This window comes from Mustela putorius, unplaced genomic scaffold, assembly GCF_011764305.1.
Source record: "Mustela putorius furo isolate JIRA1106 unplaced genomic scaffold, ASM1176430v1.1 tig00537227_pilon_pilon_pilon, whole genome shotgun sequence".
NCBI classification, from domain to species: domain Eukaryota; kingdom Metazoa; phylum Chordata; class Mammalia; order Carnivora; family Mustelidae; genus Mustela; species Mustela putorius.
The window spans coordinates 9794846-9818591 of NW_025422368.1; the positions used below are offsets into that span (position 1 = coordinate 9794846).

General features: G+C 41.9%; 1 protein-coding gene across 4 annotated transcripts in view; it reads right to left on the reverse strand.

The window, feature by feature from the left end:
* Nucleotides 1-23746, reverse strand: part of ANO6 (anoctamin 6) — a 192628-nt gene that overhangs the window by 104102 nt on the left and 64780 nt on the right. For all 4 annotated transcript variants that reach the window (XR_006604655.1, XM_004765581.3, XM_004765580.3 and 1 more), the window contains one exon: nt 7440-7519. Coding sequence is in view for 3 of the 4 variants with exons in the window: in XM_004765581.3 (XP_004765638.1) it covers nt 7440-7519 (80 nt within the window). In the remaining variant the exon portion in view is untranslated. The remainder of the gene's footprint in view (nt 1-7439; nt 7520-23746) is intronic.

Genomic DNA, 23746 nt, shown 5'->3' on the forward strand with positions numbered 1-23746 from the left:
GCATGGTGGACATGCTGGTGGGGCAGGGGATCTTGTCCTGGGCTTGTGACACCTGGGCGTCCCAGAGGCTCCCTGGCCCTAGGTCCTGGGCAGCAAGGGCAGCAACACCAGGCTCAGCTCACATCCTTCAGGGCGGGGGCAGCACACTGGGGCAGGATGGGGACTCCTGGGGCACATGAGAGTTGTAGTATTTCCGCTGCATCGGTTCCGCCTGCTTCCGTGTCAGCCGCTGTGTGAGCTTCCGGAAGTCGGTGCTCAGATATTTGCTGCATAGCACAGAGCCCATCGGGCCACTGGGGTAGGTGGGGACGGTACAGTAAGGGGAAGTCGCCAAAGGGAAATCTGAGGTCTGGGGGGCACTTACTGCCACTCGCCCTGGCAGGGGACACGCACCACCATCCTTGAGGGCCACCTTCACGAGCTGGTGATAGAACTCCTTGAAGAGAGTCTTGGCAGAGACCAGGGGGTCTGCAGAAGTCAGTGATGATGACATCAAAGGCATCCTTGTTCTGTTTCATGAACTCAAAACCATCGCCCACATGTAGGGTCAGCTTGGGGCCGCAGCCCCCCACAGCTATGCCTGGCAGGAACTTCCTAGAGACCTGAGCAGCATCCTTGTCAGTCTCCCACTGGACCACAGGCTGACTCCACGGAGGAATGCTTCACCCCCTCCTGCAGGTCACCCCCATCTCCAGCCCCGATGAGCAGCACCTGGCAGGGGACGGGGCGGCTACAGAGGGGCAAGTTGGCTATCAGATCCCGGGAGAATCAGCCCCCTCCATGCACTGGGTGACGCCGTGCAACACTAGCACGTTGCCACAGTGCTCACTGCAGAAGACAAGGAGAATCCAGGGCAGGCTGCAAGGCAGGAGGAGAAGGGCAGCAGGAAGGGACCGGCTCCGCCCACTGCCCGTGCTACAGCCTAACCTGGCCAGGGGTAGGGGCAATGCCTGTCATCTTCAGACTAAATTAAAAAACTTCTCTTCGATGTGGTATATATACACAATGGAATACTATGCAGCCATCAAAAGAAATGAAATCTTGCCATTTGCGACAACATGGATGGAACTAGAGCATATCATGCTTAGTGAAATAAGTCAAGCGGAGAAAGACAACTATCATATGATCTCCCTGATATGAGGAAGTGGTGATGCAACATGGGGGCTTAAGTGGGTACGAGAAGAATAAATGAAACAAGATGGGATTGGGAGGGAGACAAACCATAAGTGACTCTTAATCTTACAAAACAAACTGAGGGTTGCTGGGGGGAGGGGGGTTGGGAGAAGAGGGGTGGGATTATGGACATTGGGGAGGGTATGTGCTTTGGTGAGTGCTGTGAAGTGTGTAAACCTGGCAATTCACAGACCTGTACCCCTGGGGATAAAAATATATGTTTATAAAAAATAAAAAATTTTAAAAAAATCAACTGGAGGAAAAAAAATAAAAGGAAAACCTCATTCTTGTTTTATTAAGGTGCAGGAAGTATGAAACTAAAGCATGTCTTAACAATTGGATGAGAAGTTCTGTTACCATAAACCTGATACATATGCTCAGTTGAAAAAAAAAAAAAAAAACTTCTCTTTGTCCTCATACATAATAACACCTTGTTCTGCATTCATGTTCAGAGAAGAAAAATATAACTGGACGTGTTATCTAAATGCTGTGTATCCCATTCCTCTTCCCCCCTACTGTATTCAGTCCTCTCTAGTTTTGTATCCCACTGCTCAGCTCAGACTTCTCCTGCCAAGGCTTCCACACCACTAAACCCAACTTCCCATCCTTCCCAGCAGATCTGGTCATTCCCTCCAACTTCAAACCTTCTTTGGCTCCCAGGACTCTCCTCATTTTCCTCCAACCTCGCTGCTCCTTCTTCTCAGCCTCCTCTGTGGATCTGTCCTCAGGGCCTCTGACTTGTGAACACTGGAGTCCCCAGGGCTCTGTCCAGGGTCTCTTCATCTGAGGCCTCGCTGGCCTCAGTCCATGGAACAGATTCAAACACCACCCGTGTGCGGACAACCCCCACATCTCTAGCTACACTGCTCTAACTCTACATCTGTATATTTTACAGCGTAGCGACATCTCTGCATGGATGTCTCAAACTTCACGTGCTGAAAACAGAATTTTTATTTTCCTCTGCGTATTCGCCCCTCAAACTGCTCCTTCCATAGTCCCCCAGGGTCAAAAACCTTGAGTCATCTTTGACTGCTCTTTCTTGCACACCTCAGGTCTGATCTGTCAACAGATCCTATTGATTCTACCTTCGAAACATACGAGAATTGGAGCATGTCTCACTAACACCAGAATTAGCACTCAGGACCAAGCCACCGCCACCTCTCATTTGGGTTCCTGAGAAGTCCAAGCGGTCTCCCTGCTTCTGCTCCTACGCTTCTGTAATCTATTCCAAATAAACCAAAGTGATCCTGTCAAAACACAGGGCAGGGCAGTCAAATCATTCCTCTGCTCAAAAGCCCCCAGTTTATCCCCCAAAGGCTTACCCTTAATTGATTTCCCAACTCGTTCAGAATAAAACCAAAGTGTTCACAAGGGCCTATGAAGCCCCACTATCTGTTGTCTTCACCACATTTCATTCTGCTCATCACACTGGCCTCCTTCCATTTCCTCAAACGTATCTCAAACTCCTACCTCCAGACGTTTGTCTATGCTATTCCTTCTGCCTAGAACACCCTTCATCTAGATTTCCAAATAGTTTTTTGTAGCACCCCTGCTTTCAGGTCTTTTCACCTGTCCCCTTCTGCACACCCTTTTCTGAGACATGCCCTGACCATTCCATTTAAAGCCACAGCCAGCCCCTGCCCCAAACACATACGTGTTAATTCTTCCTTTACCCTTCTCTAAAGGACTTAGCATGTCCTAAGATCTTATTTATTTTGTCCTTTATGTCTCCCCCACCAAAACGTAAGCTCCAGAAGTACAGGGATGATTTTTCTACTGTTCACTCTAGTGCCTCAAAGAGCAGAGTAATATTTTAACTCTCGGGGATCGTATATATTTCCATCTAGTTAAAGACAATCAAACGTCAATTTCAGGAAATCAACAATATTTTCTGCAAAGCAGTATCTCCCCTCAGAAAGGGAGCCCAGTTACACAAAATCCCAAGCAAGGATAATGACTCTTCAGACCTCTTTTCTGCATAGACAGAAGTGTGGAACAAAGGGGACCCCCTCTCCCTCCACTCTGATCCTCCTCTTCCTAAGTCTCTGTCTCGACTTAGTCTTTCTAAATCCTGTAGTTTCTCATCATCTTCCCTGGTTTATCCTATTATGACCCTAATACTCTTTGGCGAGCCTAAGCTCTTATTATTTACTGCAAATTTGGCTGAAGCTAAACTAAGGAAAACAGCATCAACTGGCATGAAACAAGAGGTGGTTAGAGTATTCCTGCCTCTAAAAGCCAGGAGATTTAGACATAAAGCCCAAGTTCTGGAAAGGATGGAAAGAGGGATCTCATTAGCGAGACTCAGCTCATAAAATACAATTCTTTAGCCTTTCCTTTCCTTCCATGTGCTCTTGTGTTTACGTCAGCCTGGTTTCCATCCAGCTAGCTACAAGCAGCTTCCCCACTGCTCCCCTGGAGTTCTTCCCCACACCCCATTCCTCCTATGCACCCAGGTTCCTGGGTCAGTACCAAGAGAGTCAGGGTCTCTAGAAAGAGCCCTATCACTCAACCTTTCCCTACTCTTCCTGCACTCCTCAGGGCTTGGAATGAACCTGGGCTCCTCTGAGCCGGCCATGACTGATGAGCCCCTGGCCTCAGGTCACCTTTGCTCTTAAGCAGACCTGAGAGTGAGTGCACCAGAGGAAGCCTGGGTTGCCCTACATCGGCATGCTACCACACTGCAGAAAAGCCTGTACCTGCTCCACTACTGTGTTGGTGGCTCCCCAGCCTCGGTTCTAACTGAACTGCCTCGTTCTGCAGCCTCTGCTTCAAAGTCTGAACTCAGCAAGGTTATCTGGGTATCTGATAATCCAGTCCCCAGACTCCCTTTGGCCAAATCCCTTCTCCACAATCCAATCCTTGTCCTCATGAACCTAGGGTGTCTTCAGAGCCCATGTCCCTAAATGATGGCCACCCACCACAGGGTTCCCGAGCATCTGGCTATGTCACCGTTTCCTTCACTAGATACCCCTTGAACTAACTGCTTTAAAAACTACAATAGGATTAATTATGGTTCATCAGCACAAGGGAAAAGAAGTTAGAGATAACAATAATGTCAGAGAGAAAAAAAATAGCATAGAGCCATACACCGTAAACCTTCACCGTACTGTGTCCGTCATATCTCAATACACCTGGAAAAACAACAGTGTGGGACAACATTCAGAATAAAATATTAAGTTAATTAAGCAGATCACAAGCAGATTTTCACTGCGCTTAAACAAAGAACAGGATGGAGCTGGTCACAGCTCGAGCTACCACAACAAGGTCACCCAGTTACTCTCTGTGGAGCCAACATTTCACCAGGCCCTTTTCGGCGGGGCCCCGTCCACACGTCCACGCCGCCTCAGGTGGGGCTGTGTCCAGCTGGAATGTGTCCCCAGCTCCTCACAAGCAAGAACACAGGCACCCAACGTCCGTCTCAGCTTGCCCCTGGGCAGTTCAGAGTCGGGCCCAGCTGCGGAGGCCCCACCGAGAACCGGCCACGCGGGGGCTTTCCGGCGGCGTTTACCGATCCCTGATTTACGCAGTCCTGACAGCAAGCTGGCTGGACCTGACGCATCGCCACAGACACCTGAGCTGGGAAGGATAACTTTCCCGTTGCTTATCGTGCTGGGAATCAAAGTACTCAACCAGCATCGCTCGCACGGGCCTGATATCAAACAAAAGAAAAACAGAAGTCCTGAAGGATACAAACCAATAATGATAAGCGTTTTATTCTCCCCATTGGCCAAACTGTATAAATATACTCCGCTGAAAACACGAGGCTCTTGATCCTTCTAAAATCTGAGCTAGCTGAGGATAAAGCCTGGGTAAATACCGTCTACGCCTTGCTGTGTTTCCGTTCACCTCAGCACACGGCAGCTGCTGCTTCCAGATGCCAGATGGAGAAAAACAGAGTGCTGAAACCTCGGCTCCTTTTCTTCTTCTCCCTCTTCTTTCTGTTTGCAGTTTTGCTTTCTGCCACGCTCCCTCTGCTCCTGGGTTTGTGCTGGTGCCCCTGGTTCGGATCTGAATGTTTGGTTTGGACCCACATACCTGGTTTTGTCCTGGCATCCACCCAATCCACCTGCCTACACATGAGAGCCACCGGTTTTTACGGATGCTGTCGCTTTCTGCCTCCAAAAAAAGGCTTCCCTTGCATGTCGTGCCTGAGTCCCTCGGGTACTCTGTTCTCAAGGAGCCTTACGCGCCTCCTGTTTGTTTACCAGGGAGGCAGCAGTTTGGGAAAGATCTGTGTAGGAGGGAACTGAGGCAGGAGCCACGGGGATGTGGGGAGGAAATGCAAGCGGCTGTGGGCACGGTCCCTGGCGACAGGGGCGTGCAACGAGCATCAGAGGTGCAGATGTCTAAAAAGCATAAGAAAATCAGGGACTCCTTCCTAAACACAGTCTGAACTCGCAACTAGAGAAAGATAATAACTGGATACAGAAATCTTGTCTCAACCACACATCTAAGAAAACCATACTTCACCAAGTTTAACTCTGCTCCTGTGGTCTCAAGAAAGGGCTCTAGATATCGTTGAGGTGTGACAGTGAGAAAGAAAAACATGGGGAGTTAGCCTAAAAATCCCCTTTCAGCTTGGTGTTCTCAGACCCATCGTTAAGAGAAATCTCTTAAAACATCAGTGTATCCTGTGATCCTCAAGTTCTACCCCTCGTCATCCTTAGACTCACCAGCCTTCACCCCTTGCAAAGGAAAACAAGGTGGTCAAGAAGCGGACACTGAAGGTAGAAGAACATTACCAGTGTGATTACAGTGTAGACTACCTGTTGCAAAGACCTCGCTGAGGCAGGCCAATCTCAAACCTCCTAAGACACTAAAATCTGTTCTTGAGAAAAATACTTTTATTTTCACACAGGCAATCAGTGCGAACCGTATAGGTGCTTGCCAAGCACATCAGCACTCTACTGCACACAGCTCTTTGTAGATTAGAAATAGTGCTTGAAGAGTATCAACGTGCAGCAGTTAGAAAATAAAACAAAAAAGGGCCAGCTCCGGGAGTCTGTATCAATTTCATATTCAAATGGGAAATATCTGTATCAATTCTGCTTTGGCGTTCTCACTGTAGAAGTTAGGGGAAAAAAACCACAAAACTGCCCTGCTACTTTAACTAAGATACAGGATACATTGGTGGGCATTCGCAATTTTCCTTCACTGAAAATCTCATTGAATGTAACAGGGAAGTCATTGAATACGTGGTCTTTCTATTATAGCCAAGTGATTTTCACAGTAGGCAATCTGCTAGTACGCCACAGGAGTCCCACACTGTGAAATAAAATGGCATTGCAGATACAGTTTCATGTGCAATCCCTTTTCAGTCCAGAGCACTGCCTAGTTTCCTTATTCTTGGCTGAATTTAGTAAGTAATCCATAAAGAATGAGTGAGAAGAAGAAAAGCACATAATGAGTTCTCTCTTTTTTTTTTTTTTCTTTATCAATAATACAATTGTGCTCTGCCAATTACTGGTGTAGCAACTGTTTGTCACACTTTGAAAATAAACCAAAAAAGCCTTTTGCCTTCCTGAAGTGGTAGACAAGCCATTTGCAGCAAGGGGCAAAAATAAGTAAATCTAGGTGGATCCTGGCGTGCTTTTCCTACACATCTGGTGCAGTAATACGGTACGTGAGTCAGAGAAACACTTCTTCCCATCCCTCTCTTCAAACGAGCCTAATATAAAATCTATTTGCTAAGGACATTCTGCACGTGACATCCTATGTGCTTAATTTTCTTTAAACAAGGCATTAATAAAATCACAGTAGCATCTAATAAGATTTTTAATTCCTTGAGAGTGAGAACCATGGCTAATCTTTAATGAGCCTAATTTAGTGAGAGCAGTTAGTTCCCCCGTTGGTAGGAACAATCAACAAAACAGTCCCAGCCCTACGAGATACATCTATAAAGGTCGTATGACTGACGGCTGCATAGTGCAGTGGGAATCAGACTGGGCAATGTACCTGTATGTGCTCACGGGAGACTGGTTTCCAGAGTCACTGATGGCAGAAACTAACGGCAAAGCTACCCGTGAATGGAGGAGGAGTTTTGGAAGGAACGATGCTACTTTACTGCAGAAAGTACAAAACAGTATGAAGAATAAGTTTACACAAGACACTGTAGTTCAGGAACCCGTTCCCCAGAGAACCGGAGCTTTAAATACACAGCTCTGCCACTGAGACCTGTGCCACATCTAGAGGCACTGAGGTCAAGATTTCATGAAAAACCTTCTGCATTTGGTGAGAATGGAAGAGGTAGTAATAGTACTTACAAACTCTGGGGTTCGGAAATCAGGCTGACTTTCCAGTGCTCCAAAACTGGAGACAGCTGTCTGTTCAATGTTGTCCAACACTAGAAATAAACAAAGAAAGCAAGCATGACTTTCACTGGCTCATAATACTTTTCTGCTTGTGAATCACCAGCATCGGTGTTGAACAACTGTATCAGCACTTGTGGCACACCTCCCAGGTTATGGGACTCAACACTCTCAGCCATCAGGGCCACTCAAAATCTTTAAGAGCTATTCCATCTACTGGACAAGGCCATGCTTATAGGATACTCTGTCTTAAAATGCTCGAGGCTAGATCAACTATGGAAAATCACTTAGTTTCCACTTGGAAGGACACAGCAACTGAATGTTGTAAAACTCCAGCTAAACATTTTAGCCTATTAATGTTCTCTCTTCAACTATATCTCAGAGAACTGAGGTGGAGTCATTTGGGGTAGTAATTTTCTGTCTTAAAATCTGTTGACTAGCACTATCCGGTAGAAATATACTGGGTGCCAAATAAAACTTTCTAGTAGGTACATTTTGAAAATGAAAAAAAAAAGGGTAAAATTAATTTAGTAATATATTTAATTTGATATACCCAGATCATCTGAACATGTATTCAACATAAAAAATTATTAACAAAATAGTTTACTTTTTTTTTTATCCTAAGCCTTAGAAAGCTAATATGTATGTTATAGTCACAACACATTTCAATTTGGACTAGCTACATTTCAACAGCTTAATAGTCACATGTGACTGGGGGTCACTGTGTTTCACAGCAGTATGGGAGGGGAAAAGGAACCAAATCCACAGGCTGGTTTGTTCTGCAAACACCAGTCTCACCGTGCCCACAAGTTCCTGATATGAATAAAAGGAACTGGTCCAGATCAAAAGATAAGAGAGAAAACAAGACAAAACAACCATTTGCAGTGTGTGCTTCCAGACTGGATCTGGGCTTGAACAAACCAGATGTAGAAGACTTAAAAGCAAACTGGGGAAATCTGAATATTGATTAAGCACTGGATTATATTAAGGAGTTATTAATATTGATAAAGGTAACAACATCATTTGGACTCTGTGTGGGGAAAATGTTCTTAATTAAATGAACTTAAATATTTAAATGTCACATGCACATTTAAATAAATTTAAATATTCTAATTTATCAACAGGTCTAGCCTCTTCAATAAATCGATGATATGAAAAAGGCAGAGATTGAAAGAGCCTAAGGAATGTATCTCCAATATGTGTTTTCTTCCCCACACCATCAAACAATTACCTGAATTCTGACACTATCCACCTGAAGAGAGCATCAGACCATGGGTTAAGGGCTTGGTCCCACAAGACAGGCCCCAGCAAGTCCAGGCTGTCACTCAAGCTTCTGACTGACTGGCTGTAAATCAGAGGTTCCCACCACCCTCTCCTTGGGTTCAATTAATTTGCTAGAGTGGCTCACAGAACTCAGAGGAACGTTTACTTACAGTTATCAGTTTATTATAAAGGATACAGATGAATAACAAGAAGAAGAGGGTCAAAGGCAAGGTATGCGAGAAGAGGCACAAGGCTTAGATGCCCTCTCTTCATGAAGGCGCCACTCTCCCCACACCTGCACAAGCTCACCAACCTGAAGCTCTCCAACCCCACCTTCCAGGTTTCTACATAAACTTCCTTACTTAGGACTGATTGATCACAGGCCACTGGCAACTGATTCAATCTTCCTTCCCACCTCCTTGGAAGTCAGAGGGCAGGACTGAAAGGTTCAGCCCTCTAATCTCCCTGTGGGTTTCCATTGCAACCAGCCCCTCACCCTGGGGCTACCCAGGGGCTTTCCAGAAGTCCCATCATCAACATAACAAAATGCACCTTTCTCTATCTCCTCATTTAGGAAGTTAGCAGAGTTGCAGGAGCTCCTGCCTGGAACTGAGGAAGATCGAACATATTTCTTATTATAAAATCACAATATCACAACCACCATTAGCAGTATATGGTATCTGCATCCCAACTTGGACCAACCAGCTTTTTTAAAGGACATATTTATCAAAAATAGAAAGGCTGAGCATGGAATAAGCATTAAATTGTGTTAAGAAATTACTTTTAATTTTATTAAGTGTGATGTTATCTTGGCTTTGTCATGCCTTTTAAAAAAGTATTCTAATTTTTAAAGAATCCATTAGAGGCTTTTGGGAAGGAAAAGGTTGAGTCCCCACCAATCCAGAAAAAAATTCCCTTCAATGGTTCAAAAGAAAGCTTATTGGGGAGATGGATTAAAAGTGGCTATTCAACAAAACCAAAATGTCAGCCAACAATTCAGCTACCAAACTCTTAGTTTTGACACATCACTAAGAAACATCTCAATATCTATATTAGATTTAAGATCTACTCAGAATCTTGTCCACTAAATTCAGATCACTGTACACCTATGAACCGAAAGGTTGTGCCAGTAGCCATGACAATACAAACAAGTGATTCTTACTCTAGAAAAACTGAGCTTCTTACAAGACCCCTAAATGTGAACCGAAGCAGAAACCAGAAATAAACATGGTGGGCCAGAGCTTACAGAACTGCAGCCAAAGCCAAAATTATGGGGCTTGCCTCCGAGTACCCCAGAGGAATGTGGCGATTACCGTGCAGCCTTCTACACTTAGAGAATTGTAACGTAAGAAACTGGTTTATTCCAACATCAGAACCACGGTTGTCCAAGATAATCACAATCTTGAAGGGTGCTTCTAGAACGTGCTAAAATGTGTTTATACTGGTGGCTGTGACACTGAGTTGGAAATCAGTGATCTGCAACTTGGTTTACGCTAGGAAGGAAATGACCTAACGTTTTATATTTAGATATTAAAAATCAGGTATGTGGTATTTATGATACATTGTGTTGTGAGGTTTTCTTTTTTTTTTTTTTGGCAAAACCAGCAAGTCACTGGAACATAATACTCAGATATTTCTAAAAATGAGTTTTGTGAATCAGATGAAGTGATCTGACTTTCGCATCTTATCTGGATTACTTCACAATTAGATGCCCAATTTAACCATGAGGAATCTGAGGTCAAAAGACAGGATAGAACTGCTGTTGAGTTTTCTGGGGTTTTTTGTTTTTGCTTTTTTAAGGAAAGACTTAAGAAAGTATGCATTTGCTGAAGGAGAAGAAACAAGATGTATTACCCAGATGTTTTATCAAATTAAAGACACCGACTGCAGCTTGAGAGGATTTGTGAGAGAAAATATAGAACTATTTATAGTTTTAGTTATTCTGTCGGTAATGGAAACTAATAGATTCACTGCTTAATGTCAACACAAAGGAGAAACTGTAAATTTGAGTGAATAAAAACAGAAATGGCTTTACTGAAACATCATCTAGGTAGAACAAAGCTGCAGCTGTTGCTCTCATGACCTACTGTAGTACTGAGAAGCAAATGATTTATGATGCTAATATGATCATTATACTTCCACTACCGAAGGGCTCCCGTTACTGTTTGATATTCTCATTTCTGGTAATCTAACACAGCTGAAAAAGTTCATTTCTCAGCAAAAACAGTCAAAAGCAAGGTGACGCTTTGAGGGCTTTTTATGAAAAACAGGGCAGAATCGGGGGAAAATACCTTCTAATAAGGCAAAAATGTTAATTTTTTACCTTATATAAATCATTTTTCATTTACCATTTTGAAATGTATTTTTAGTACTGTCAACATGCCTCGCTATACACAAGGAAGTACCACTTTGAATGGCTTCATGGTAAGGTCATTTAATTTCAGCTGTTGGTACATAAAAGTATATTTTTGTGATCTCTGTGTTATCTGCTTATCAAAAAGCTGACTAGAGACCCGAAAAACAGTTATTGTAATATGATGACCAAACTTTGGTCTTTACCTATTGGTGGAATTTTTGTATGGATTTACAAAGAAAGCACAATGGAAAGTCAGGTTCAACGAACATTCACTGCCCGGTTTTTATTTTACACGGTCATTTGTCATTAGGCCCTGGGGATACCAAGAAGAACCAGGCAAGCAAGTCTCCCTCTTCTTGAGAAAAAGAAAGTGAGACACGATGAATGTTAATTTTAAGCTCATTAGTAAGTGCCAGGCTACAAAGACTTACAGAATACTGAAGGAATACTTTGGAAAGCACATATCTATCGATTTGGTTTATGTAGGTAAAAGTCAAACAATTGAGGTTTTGGGTCAAAAGAAACCCATTAAAATTCTACTTTTCCAAAATTTAATAATCAATCACATAACAATTAGTTAAAAGTAAAAGAAAAGCATGTTTTAAAAACTATCAAGGTAGAGTACCTGGGTGGCTCAGTGGGTTAAAGCCTTTGGCTCAGGTCATGATCTCAGGGTCCTGGGATCGAACCCCACATCGGGCTCTCTGCTCAGCAGGGAGCCTGCTTCCCCGCCCCCCGTACTTGTGATCTCTGTCAAATAAATAAATAAAATCTTAAAAAAAAAGAAAGAGTCTTATTCTAAAAACAAACCAAAAAACTATCAAGGTAGGTAGGTAAAATAAGATTAAAGGAATCCAGTCATTGGTGGTATTAGTTCTGACTGACTTGCCAGAAAAAAAGGAAGGGGCCCAATATCTAGAGGCCTTGTCACTTTAATGGGTTCATACCAACACAGTGGAAAGCTCACCAGAGAGTTGCAATTCATATGCTTATTCATCTATCAATTAGAAGAAATGGAATAACTAACACTTATTTTCCGACCATAAAATAGATCACCTCTAGAGCAAAGCAAATTTGAGACTTATTTAAAGTGGGTGATAAAAGGATCCATTATCTATAATTTTATAACTTAGCCAATCTATTATCCATCAGAAAACATAAAAAGACCTTTCAGGAAATTCATGAGTAAAAAAAAAAACAAAGTGCCTGATAAGTGGTGCCCTAGCAATGAAAGTAATCAGAATTAGGCATTCACACTTTATCAAACAGCACCAGCATGGAAGTGGGTGGGTCCAACTGAGTATTTATTATGGGGATTGGTTGCCACTCCCATCCAAGTACTAACCAGGCCCGACCCTGCTTAGCTTCCGAGATCAGACGAGATCGGCGCGTTCAGGGTGGTTTGGCCGTAGACTGATTGGTTGACACTGAAATGACCAGACTCCTAGTGACCACATGAGAGACAGCCGGTAAAAATAGATGAACCTGGTGCAAAGGGCACTGGGCATGGATTAAAGGGACTGACGGAGTTCAAGTCCTGATTCTGCAACTTTAGCAGCATGATCCCAGGCAATAGCTTAGTCTCAGTTTATTTATCTGAAGCTGTTAATAAAATTACTTTCCCTTGTTATCTCACAAGGCTGTGTGAAGGGTACAAATGACAACTCAAAAGCATGTTGTAAAACAATACAGCACTATATAAATTAAGTTCATGTACACAGACCCAGCAATATGAAAAACTATAAACAGAAATTTCCTGTGTTATTTTATGCTTGGCACTTCTAAATTTCTGATCTTATTTAATACAATTTTTATCTTTGTTTTCACAGATGATAAAAATTTCAGGTTATCAGTTGCCTGAAGCCAACCACCAAAAGTGACACAATGAGGATCTGAATTTGTCCAATTCCAGAATTGGACATATTTTTGAATATATTGATTTGTCTCCTCAGCTGCTATGAATAATTCCAAGGGTTCCCCCTATTGCTAAATGTAAGTTGATAAGGAATCAAGATAGCATTGTACATACAAGTCAAATAAATATTAACCAACAACCCATCTTTTTTTTTTTTTTAAGATTTTATTTATTTATTTGACAGAGAGAGAGAGATCACAAGTAGGCAGAGACGCAGGCAGAGAGAGGGGGGAAGCAGGCTCCCCGCCAAGCAGAGAGCCTGATGTGGGGCTCGATCCCAGGACCCTGAAATCACAACCTGAGCTGAAGGCAGAGGCTTAACCCACTGAGCCACCCAGGGCCCCCTAACCAACAATCTATCTTGAAAATCAAATGACAGAACGGTATAGTAAATATACCAGCACCATTAGAAGAACTAACGGAAAACCCCCACAAGATAAGTAAACAGATACAACATTCTGACTGATGGTTAAAGACCAGAGCTAGGTAATAGGAGTACAAACATCAGGATAAAAAAGTACAGAAACTGCCTTCAGGAACGTCACGACCTAGTGAACTTTTGTACAAGCAAAGAGGTATCAGAAGGGCACCTGGGTGGCTCAGTGGGTTGAGGCCTCTGCCTTCAGCTTGGGTCGTGATCCCAGGGTCCTGGGATGGAGCCCCGCATCGGGCTCTCTGCTCAGCAGGGAGCCTGCTTCTCCCTTTCTCTTTGCATGCCTCTCTGCCTACTTGTGATCTCTCTATCAAATTAAAAAAAAAAAAAAAAGAGGTATCAGAGGAATGGCCCATTCACCTTGGAAACGAGGATGTATTCGCATATCCAGATTGGGGAGGATGTCTAATGATTTGCCAGGCAGTCCTACACCTGAAACTCTTCTCTCCTTTGACCAGAAGTCTCTGAAAACTGGTCTCAGCATTCACTGGGTATTTGACCTGAATGCTAGCACCCACCCATCACAATTCTTAAAGTAACTGCACACTTGGGCTGCCATTTCCTACCACTTCACACTTCCCAGGTATTACGTGGGTCCACTCAGTCTCGCTACCCACATCTTTTACACGTGAGCCTTCCCGACAGGGCCTCTATCACCATGTGGTAGGTGTATTTGGTCCTCGGGTTCCGGTATCTCTCTCTCTGGCCTGGGTTTAATAGGACCTATTGTATTTGGGTGACAATTAAGTAGGGGAAAATCTATTTCTCATACTCTCCATAGCCTGTAAGCCTGCAGATTATAGACCCTGTCATATTAAATGAGATTCTAAAATGAGGCCAAAGAGTCATCATAAATGAAAAGAAAGTTAAAAATGAAACATAAAACACAAAGACACGACAGTTTCTTTCAAGGCTGAGATGGTTGTGTTTTACCACTCAGGGCCGTGGACTTGAATTGTAAAACCTTTGTACAGTTTAACTCTGTGGCTTCAGGCACACCATTCAACCCTGAATCTGTTTCCTCATCAATAAAGTGCAGATAATAATGCCTACATCAAAAGGTCATTGTGGACAATAAATTAACTGACACACAGATAAAAGTGACTTGAAAAGTGTTAAGTACTATATAAATATTGGCTATTATCATTTTTTTTACTTTAATAAAGTCTGGCATTCTTAATCTTGTTAGGCACCAAGTTTTCTTCCTAACTTTTCACCTTGACTCTTCTTTTTCATAAAATAAATTCAAGTGTAAAAAAACAAAAAACAAAAAACAACACAACATTAACTCAGCAAATATTTTTGAATGACCTCAATGTCCTATGCACTGTTGACTACTACTTGCAATGAAAAGAGACATGACTCAGGAAATGTTTCCTCATTTTTCTGAAAGTGGACGGGTAATTTTTTTTTTTTTTTAAACCCCAGCTTGTTACTGGCAATAATGGTAATATTTAAATGGGAAAAAAAAAAAGTGACATCATCCTCTAATCATTTCTGGAATGCAATTTCAAATTCAAATTGATGGTTTCTATTAGAATTCTGTGTTTCCCATCATAAGGCAAAAATGTGCTCTTTCTCACTCTCTTGTATGTGCTCTTTCTCTCTCTCAGATCATTCTGGAAGTGGAAGAAATAGCTGAAGGGGAAAGAAAAAGGGACAAAGGCAAAAATGTCATTATGAAGATGTCAAGTTTGTTAGGGTAAGGAAATTTTTGACTCATGTCTGAAACCCAGCACTATCCATCAGGCAATTTAGAAAATTAATAAATATTCTCCCTAAATTATGGTAAAAACTGCCTTGTTTCAAACCTTCCCCGTTGTCTTGCCATTTTTGATCAATATATTGTAATCACATTGATTCAACTACCTAAGCCAGAGCTGGGGTCATTCTTACTTTTCCCTTTCCTTACTTGACATTTGGTCAGTTACCAAGTTTTAACCTTTTTATTTTATTTTTTTTTAAGATTTTATTTATTTGAGAGAGAGCGAAAGCATGCACGCAAGTAGCACTGGGTGCATGGTGGGGTGCATCAAGAGAGAAAGGGAAAAGCAGAATTCCTGCTCAGCAGGGACCCCAATGTGGGGCTCAACCCCAGGACCCCAAGATCATGACCTGAACCGAAGGCAGACACTTAACCGACTGGGCCACCCAGGCACCCCATTCTTTTCATTTTTAAACTCCTCCTAAGTACATTTTATCTGAAATGTGCATCCCTTCACTGCCTACACACACATTCTACTGTTTCTTTAAATTTTTATTCCAGTGCCACCAATGTACACCATTTATGGACCAAGTCAGGTTACTTGCTGAACTTCATGCTCCTATAGCACTTTCCATTGTCTAGTAAAACCTGTCAGGTCACTAAAGGTGCCCAAAACCTCAACTTGCATTATTAGTTATCAAAATAGAGTATTTTTCAGTTGGTCTTCTAGAGTGTGGAAGTGATTATTATACATAAATTTTCGGCTTTGTACTGAACAGAGGCCCAAATAATCACATGGTAGTTGCTCTCTCACAACAGGCCACCACCACAGAAGATAAAATTTGGGGGAAATATAGATTTCCATCCCCCTCACTGCACTGTATGGTCCTGATTCATTCTTTTTCTCCGCTGGTCCATAAGCTCTCAGGAGGAAAAGCCGTTATCTTATTCTACTTCGTTTCCTCAGAATTTGAAACAATACCTAATATGTTACAGAGTATCCGTAAGTGAGTGAACCAAAGATGGGATGAATTATAAGCTCTGTCATTCTAGAAAAGTTATTAGCGCTCTTCAATTTTTCAGAATGTAGTCTGATTACTTACATAATGACACCAGAGTTTTTATAGTTCCAAAAACATCCTGCATTGGGCCACAGTGAAGTATGTTCACACTCAAGGCAGGCTAACAACACAGTGCTCCTCCAAGATAATATTCTTCCAATATTTGGACAGTATTTACAAAAAGGAGGATCTCTCGCTTTCCTCCGCACTGCCCACTGCCCCAGCAATGCATCAAACAGAACATGCTCCTTCCCATAGCGCAACAGAGTTCCACAGAGGAACAAAAAAGAGGGACCGTTCAGTGAGTCGCTTGGGCATCTCACCCTTCCAGCCCCACCCCAGTGGCAACTCTAAGGACTTCTTCGATCCCCCCAGTAGCAATATAATCCCCAACAAGAGCTCTGATAAACACAATTTTCTTCATCTTGTTATATTTCTGTGCTGTTTGGAGTGGCTTTAGCTCCTCTTACGCACTGCCTCTCCCTATTCCCGCAACCGTCCCCTGATAATTCTGCTCCGAAAATATACCTGGAAGTTAAACAGTCTGTTTTTGAAGAGCTGGGAACAATGATCCCATTATTCATTCGCATATCCCAACCAGGTTAGCTAACGCTTTTACAGAAAAGCCGACTGTATCTCTCACACTTCTCAGATTCCAACTGAATTCATCAGTTCCTTTCACCATCTTCAAAGTATTTTATTGTTCTACCCTATGTGAAACATAAAAACTTCCATTTTAGCAATTTTTCAGTGTACAATCATTGTACACTGGTGGCATTCATTCTGTTCACAATATTATGCAACCATCACCACTGTTTCCAAAACTTTTTGTTAATCACATCAGAGAGACTCTGTAACTGCTAAGCAGTAACTTCCCATTTCTCCCTCCCCACAGGCCATAATAACGTCCAATCTACTTTCTGTCTCTATGAATTTGCTTCTTCTAGAAATATTTCATGTGAGTGGAATCATACAACATTTGACCTTTTGTTTCTGGCTCATTTCTCTCGGCAGAATGATGTCAAGGTTCATCCATGTCGCAGCACGTGTCAGAACTTTATGCTTTTCTATGACTGAATACTGCACTGTGTGTGCAGGGGGTGTGTGTGTGCGCGTAACAAACCACATTTTATTTATCATTCATTCATCCTTGATGGACACTTGGGTTGCTTCCACCTTTTGGCTGCCGTGAATAATACTGCAATGAACAATAGCATACAAATATCTGTTTGAGTCTCTGTTTTCAATTCCTCTGTGTCTATACCTGGTAGTGGAATTGCTGAGTCATTTAGTAATTTAATGTTTAGCTTTTTGATGAGCCAGCAAACTGTTTTCCACAGTGGCTGCACCATTTCACATTCTCATCTACTCCACGGTGGTTGCTGGGCCTGTTTTTATTGTCATATCTTAGAATCCATTGCCAAATCCAAGGCCAAAGATTTACCCCTGTTTTCTTCTGAGAGTTTTAAGGCTTTAACTCTTATGGTTAAATTGTTGATCCATCTGGGGGCGCCTGGGTGGCTCAGTGGGTTAAAGCCTCTGCTTTCGGCTTAGGTCATGATCCCAGGGTCCTGGGATCGAGCCCCGCATCGGGCTCTCTGCTCAGCGGGGAGCCTGCTTCCACTTCTCTCTCTGCCTACTTGTGATCTCTGTCTGTCAAATAAATAAATAAAATATTTTTTAAAAAAAATTGTTGATCCATTTTGAGTTAATTTTTTTGTATCTGATGCAACGTTCAGTCCAACTTCATTCTTTTTACGTGTGGAAATCCAGTTGTCACAACATCGTTTGTCAAAAAGATCCTTCTTTCCTCACTGAGCGTACTTGGCACCCTCCTCAAAAATCCATTGGCCATAGATGTACATTTTTATTTCTGGACTCTGGAGTCTATCCTACTGGTCTATGTTTATCCATATGTTAGTACCATACTGTTTTGATTACTACAGCAGCTTTGTAGTAAGTTTCGAAATCAGGAAATGTGAGCCCTCCAACTTTGTTCTTCTTTTTTAAGTTGTTTTGGCTATTCAGGGCTCCTTATAATTCGGCATGAACTTGAGTCAGCTTTTCCAGTTCTGCAACCTTTACCACTTTAAAAATTAAGTTTTTAAAAATTCAGATTTAATAGCATTGATAATAATCAATCATGTAAATGAAGAGTGACTTTATTTGATTTTACCAATTTGGTGTTGTTTTTTAAAGCTTGGCTAAGACAGTTTATGCTCTATAAAGGACAAGTGGTATTAATTATAGAAATATGTTGCAACAATATCTTGGAAAGCTATTACTATCACTTTACAGTTCAACTGGCCCAGGCCTCCCAGGACCCTCAGGGTCCTGAGTTTGCAGTTGGCTATAACTCAGCTGAAACCCGGTCCTAGTCGCTGACCTGTCAGTCCCCAGATTATAGTGATTATACAGTGTCCTGGGGATGAAAGAAGACACCACCCTTAAATTTCTATTGTCTTTAAACTCAAAACACATTGAGTTGTTACTCCTTGCTCACCCTACCCAAGTAGGCCTGATTTCAAAATGAGTTTTTGAACCCTATGAGGGATGAGAACATAGAAATGCAAGAAAAAAATAATAATTATACACACACACACATAGGCCCACAGTCCCTTACCCTTATCTGAAATCTGTGATGCCAAAACCTCTGTGTTTCAGAATTTAAAAAGAAAACAACTGGAGAGGGGGCCTGGAGAGGAGAGGTGAGCCTGGGGCAGCACATATTGCACAGAGCACTGGGTGTTATATGTAACAATGAATCATGAAACACTACATTAAAAAGGGGGGCTTTGATATACAAAAAAAATAAAAATAAAAGATAAAAACATTATTTCAAAAAAAAAAAAGAAAGAAAATGGCTTTTATGTATATAGTATACATTACTATGTACCCTCAGTGGAGTCTGGGGCAACATCCCTTAATCAAATGAAGTCAGTTTTATAGCCAAAAATATGAACACTCACTCTAAGTGGGATAAATAAGATATATAAATAGCCTCATGTTGGCTGAGGTCCAGTGTCTCCACCAAAACTGTCAGGTGTTTTTTGGTTTGTTTTTGTCTTTGAGTATAGTTGACATACAGTGCTATGATCTGTCAGGCTTTATAACCAAATGAATTACCAAAAAAATTCTTTTTAGCACTTTTAAGATTTTTGAATTCTAAGTAAGGAAGTGTGAAAGTTTAACTACTAAGAATGTATTTAGCACACAAAACAGAAGATCTCAAAACCCAATTACACAGCTTGTCATATATACACAGAGCAAAAGGCTCACAACTGCCTTCGAATTGAAGACGAGGAAGGACCTCTTCTTAGATTGTCATCATCACTCATCATCTCACATGTTCAGTATTTGCCAAATCAGTATTTTCCCCAGGAATCAGCTACAAACAAACTCAGAAAGCGAACCATAAATTTGCATTAAAAAAACAGAATTTACATGCCATTTTTAATGATCAAATTGACAGAAAATAATTACTAACACCTAATAGAAGCGAAGGAGCAGAGAAGACATACAGATTTTGCTAGTGTCAGGTTGTACGAGTTTGTGGTTGGCAATTTGGAAAAATGTAGCAAAAGCTTTAAACTCGTCATATTCTTCAATCTATTATAATTCTATTTCTAGGAAACAATTCTTGCTTAAGTCACTGAGGACATGGCTACAGATAATACATAATGCAATTATTTAAATAATTTTGTAGAAGAATATTCATCACACAGAATTTTGACAATGTACTTCAATGTGAAAAAGTAAAACTGCATATAGTATATGCCCCAAAGAACTGAGAGCAGGAACTCAAACAAATATTTGTATAAACCCCTGTCCATAGCAGCATTATTCACAACAGCCAACAGGTGGGAGCAAACCATGTACCCAACTGCAGATGAACGGATACACAAAGCATACTATGCAATATTATTTAGCCTTAAGAAAGCAAATTCTCACACATGCTCTAACACGGATGAATCCTAAGGACAGTATGCTAATTGAAATAAAGCTGGTCACAAAAGGATAACCACTCTATGATTCCATTTATCTGAGATCCCTAGAGGAGTCAAGTTCAGAGACAGAAAATACAACAGTGGTCATCAGAGGCTGAGAGGAGGGAAGAATGGGGAGTGACTATTTAATGGGTGCAGAGTTTCGGTTCTGTAAGAAGAAAAACTTCCGGAGATGGGTGGTGGGGACAATTGCACAACAATGTAAATGTACTTAATCCCACTGAACTGTACATTCAAAAAGGGGTTACAAGTAAGTTTCAGGCGATGTGTATTCTACTACTGTGAAAACAAAATATCGTTCTGCTAATGACTGTGGACGAAGCTGCCCTAGGTAGCAGGCACCGGGGGTCCCAAGACAGAGGAACATAAACAAGATACTATACCTTACCCTCCTTAGCTGGAGAGCTCTCTAAAGGGTTGAGTCCATAACCACTCTGTGGTGGAGGCATAGAGGGCTTTTGTGGTGCTAGGGCTCTTATCTCCTTGCCTAGATTTTAAATCTCCCTTTTGTCATGAGCTGTTTTTAATAAACTGTAGAGTATATAAAACTAGCAAACAAACAAAAGCCCTATATATACTACATAATCTAAATTTGTATGGGGTAAAAATAAACTGAACCCGCAGATAATGGGTGATGGAATGTCAGGTGTTTTCATTTTTTTAGTATCTATGTTTCCCAATTTTCTACAGTGAACATGTACAAAACATGAATATGTTAAGGAAGGGTCTCAATCTTTTTTTTTTTTTTAAGATTTTATTTATTTATTTGTCAGAAAGATAGAGTACAGGCAGGCAGAATGGCAGGTAGAGGCAGAGGGAGAAGCAGGCTCCCTGCGGAGCAAGGAGCCTGATGCGGGACTCGATCCTAGGACCCTGAGATCATGACCTGAGCCGAAGGCAGCTGCCCAACCAACTGAGCCATCCAGGCACCCCCGGAAGTGTCTCAGTCTTAACTACAAGCCAAGTTCTTGATTTCCACCCTCCACTATGCCCCCCTCCCCTGCCAGAAAGACTTTCTATACGCCACCTCCGTCTTCCCCATCTCATGGGGAAGTGGCCCCCAAATCTACCAAATTAATCAGATCAAAATTACTGGAGTCCTCCCTGGCTCCTTTCCCTCATACCCCTGCATTTAACTCCTCAATAAATCCTATCAGCTGAATTTTCAAAGTCTACCCAGATTTTAGTTTAAGCTACCAGTTAAATAATGGACCCAGAAAGTAGCTACTTCTCACCATTTCCATAGTGCCTACAGAATACCAGCTACCAATTAAGAAGTCCTTATATTTCAATGCTTGTTTTATAGCTAAGTTCTTTTTATATAGAGTTCATCCTCAGTTCATCCTCACAACAGCCCTATAGGGTAAAAATTAAGTATTATAGTTACCTTCATATCACTGATGAAGAGGCATAGAAAAGTCCAGCGTTTTGTCCAAGACCAAACAGCTAATGAGCAGGAGAATCAGAATTTGAACTTAGGAGACCAGAGGCAAGGCTTATAGCCATATTACACTGCCCCTTGGCCTTAGTTAGCTTGCTCTCTCCCATTATTCAAGTCTCTGTTCAAAATGCATGCCCCAGAGAGACTGTCCTTGAAATCCTAAATTTAACAGCCCAAGAGTAGAGCCACTCTTCTCCATCACCTTGCCCTGCTCTACTTTCCTTTAGGACTTAATAATAACTTCCTTATTATATATTAAGTGAGTTCCATGACGGAGTTTGTTTGTAGATGAATCCTAAGCACCAAGAACAGTACCTGGCAGTGCTAGGGACTCCATAATTATCTCAATGACTTACCAAATGGATGCATAACTTCTGTAAGGCTGGCTGCTGAGTCAAACCTGAATTCAAATCCCAGACCTACCACTTCCACACTGTGTGAATTGGGGCCATTTATTCAACCTTTCTATGCTTCCAAGTCTACACCTGAAAAATGGGAATGATAGTACTTCTTCCCGGGGTTGTTCTAAAGATGAAATGAGTTGTGGCATGTGAAATGTTTAGCGCATTCCCTGCACACAGTAAACACTAAATGAATATTAACAACAAGTATTATACAAGGAGGGAGAAAATGATGTATTTGAACCTTCATGAAATTCTTTTTCATTTTTTTAAAAAGACTTACAGTCTTCCAAGTATGTCAAGAAATAAGAATGCTGACAGCACTTTATTCAATGTTCTAGTAACTCAAAAATTAGGAGTGTCTGTAAATTCAATCTGATACTTAAAAGAGATCACAAAGAGAACTCAAGACATGTAAACTCCATTTTTATGCATTCTCTACTGTATTATCTAAGTATTTCTAAATCATGCATATTACTTAAATTTTGAATGTATGCATATATTTTTTAAGCTACCAGTTAAATAACAGACCAAGAGGACAAAAATTCCTTTCATGTGGATTAATTTTAACATTTAGGATATTATTTTAGGTGAAACAGAACTGAATGCCTATATGGTTAAGGTGGTTTAAATTCATATGTGGTCACTGCATCTTCGTGCTGCCCATGCTCAGCAGAAACACGACAGAGTAAAGGGGTACTCTAGCCGCAAAACCTCATCCTCTTCCCTTTCACCCTCTAGAGCCCAGGGAGCTTGGCGGAAGTGGCCACCCAGACCCCACGCCCCTGTCATTCCCTTGTGCGGAAGCGATGGCCAGAACCAAGGCCATCTTAAGTGCTGAGAACGCAGGGGAATGTGCTCTGAACGAGTGGCTGTTTGAGGGAAACTCACACCCTGCGTGGAGAGACAGGAGTTGAGGCAAGAAGCATCCTTCCGGATACACAAGCGCCTCTCGAGGAGGTCCCAGGGATTGAACCCAGGCCCTCTGATCCACAGAAAAAGTAACCAAGTCTGGGGTCTCTTTCTTTCCTTATACTTAGATTCTGTAACTTGAAATACTAGCTCATTTGCCAGCGGGTAAGAACCTCCCACTACTCTCCCCAGTAGATGAGGCGGGGCACAGAGACAGGGGTGGGGAGGCAGGCAGCCCGCCCACACAGGAACATTCCAGTCCTAATTTGGGAGCTCTTTATGTAATGCATTAGAAGGCCGTTTCTTTTAGAATCCCATCAGGGACTTCAGTCATGTGATTATCTTCCAGCTGGCCAGATGCAGCAAGAGAGGTTCAAGTACTTCTACTCCAGAAAATACCACAAAGTGGTTATTTGAGATGTTAAAAATAAACAGATCATCCAAATATAGCTAAATCACCTAGAGATGCAAGGTATTTAAATTCTCTCAAAATATGCATTTAACATGCTAATTACAGAAATACTAATACAAATGACACTTAAAGCTGATTGCCTTTCCCTGGGGAGTAATAATCCTGAGGCCTGTTCCAGAATCAAATGTCTTAAATTACTGGCCCTTTGTGAGTTCATCTCATGCCTGCTTTGTCCTTGTCCTTCCTTCCTGTGTACCAAATTTATATAAGCATAGGGCTTTCACACAAAATAATATCAACCATTTCTGTAGCATGCAATATGAACTAAGTCCTACAGGTCTTTGAGATATAAAAAC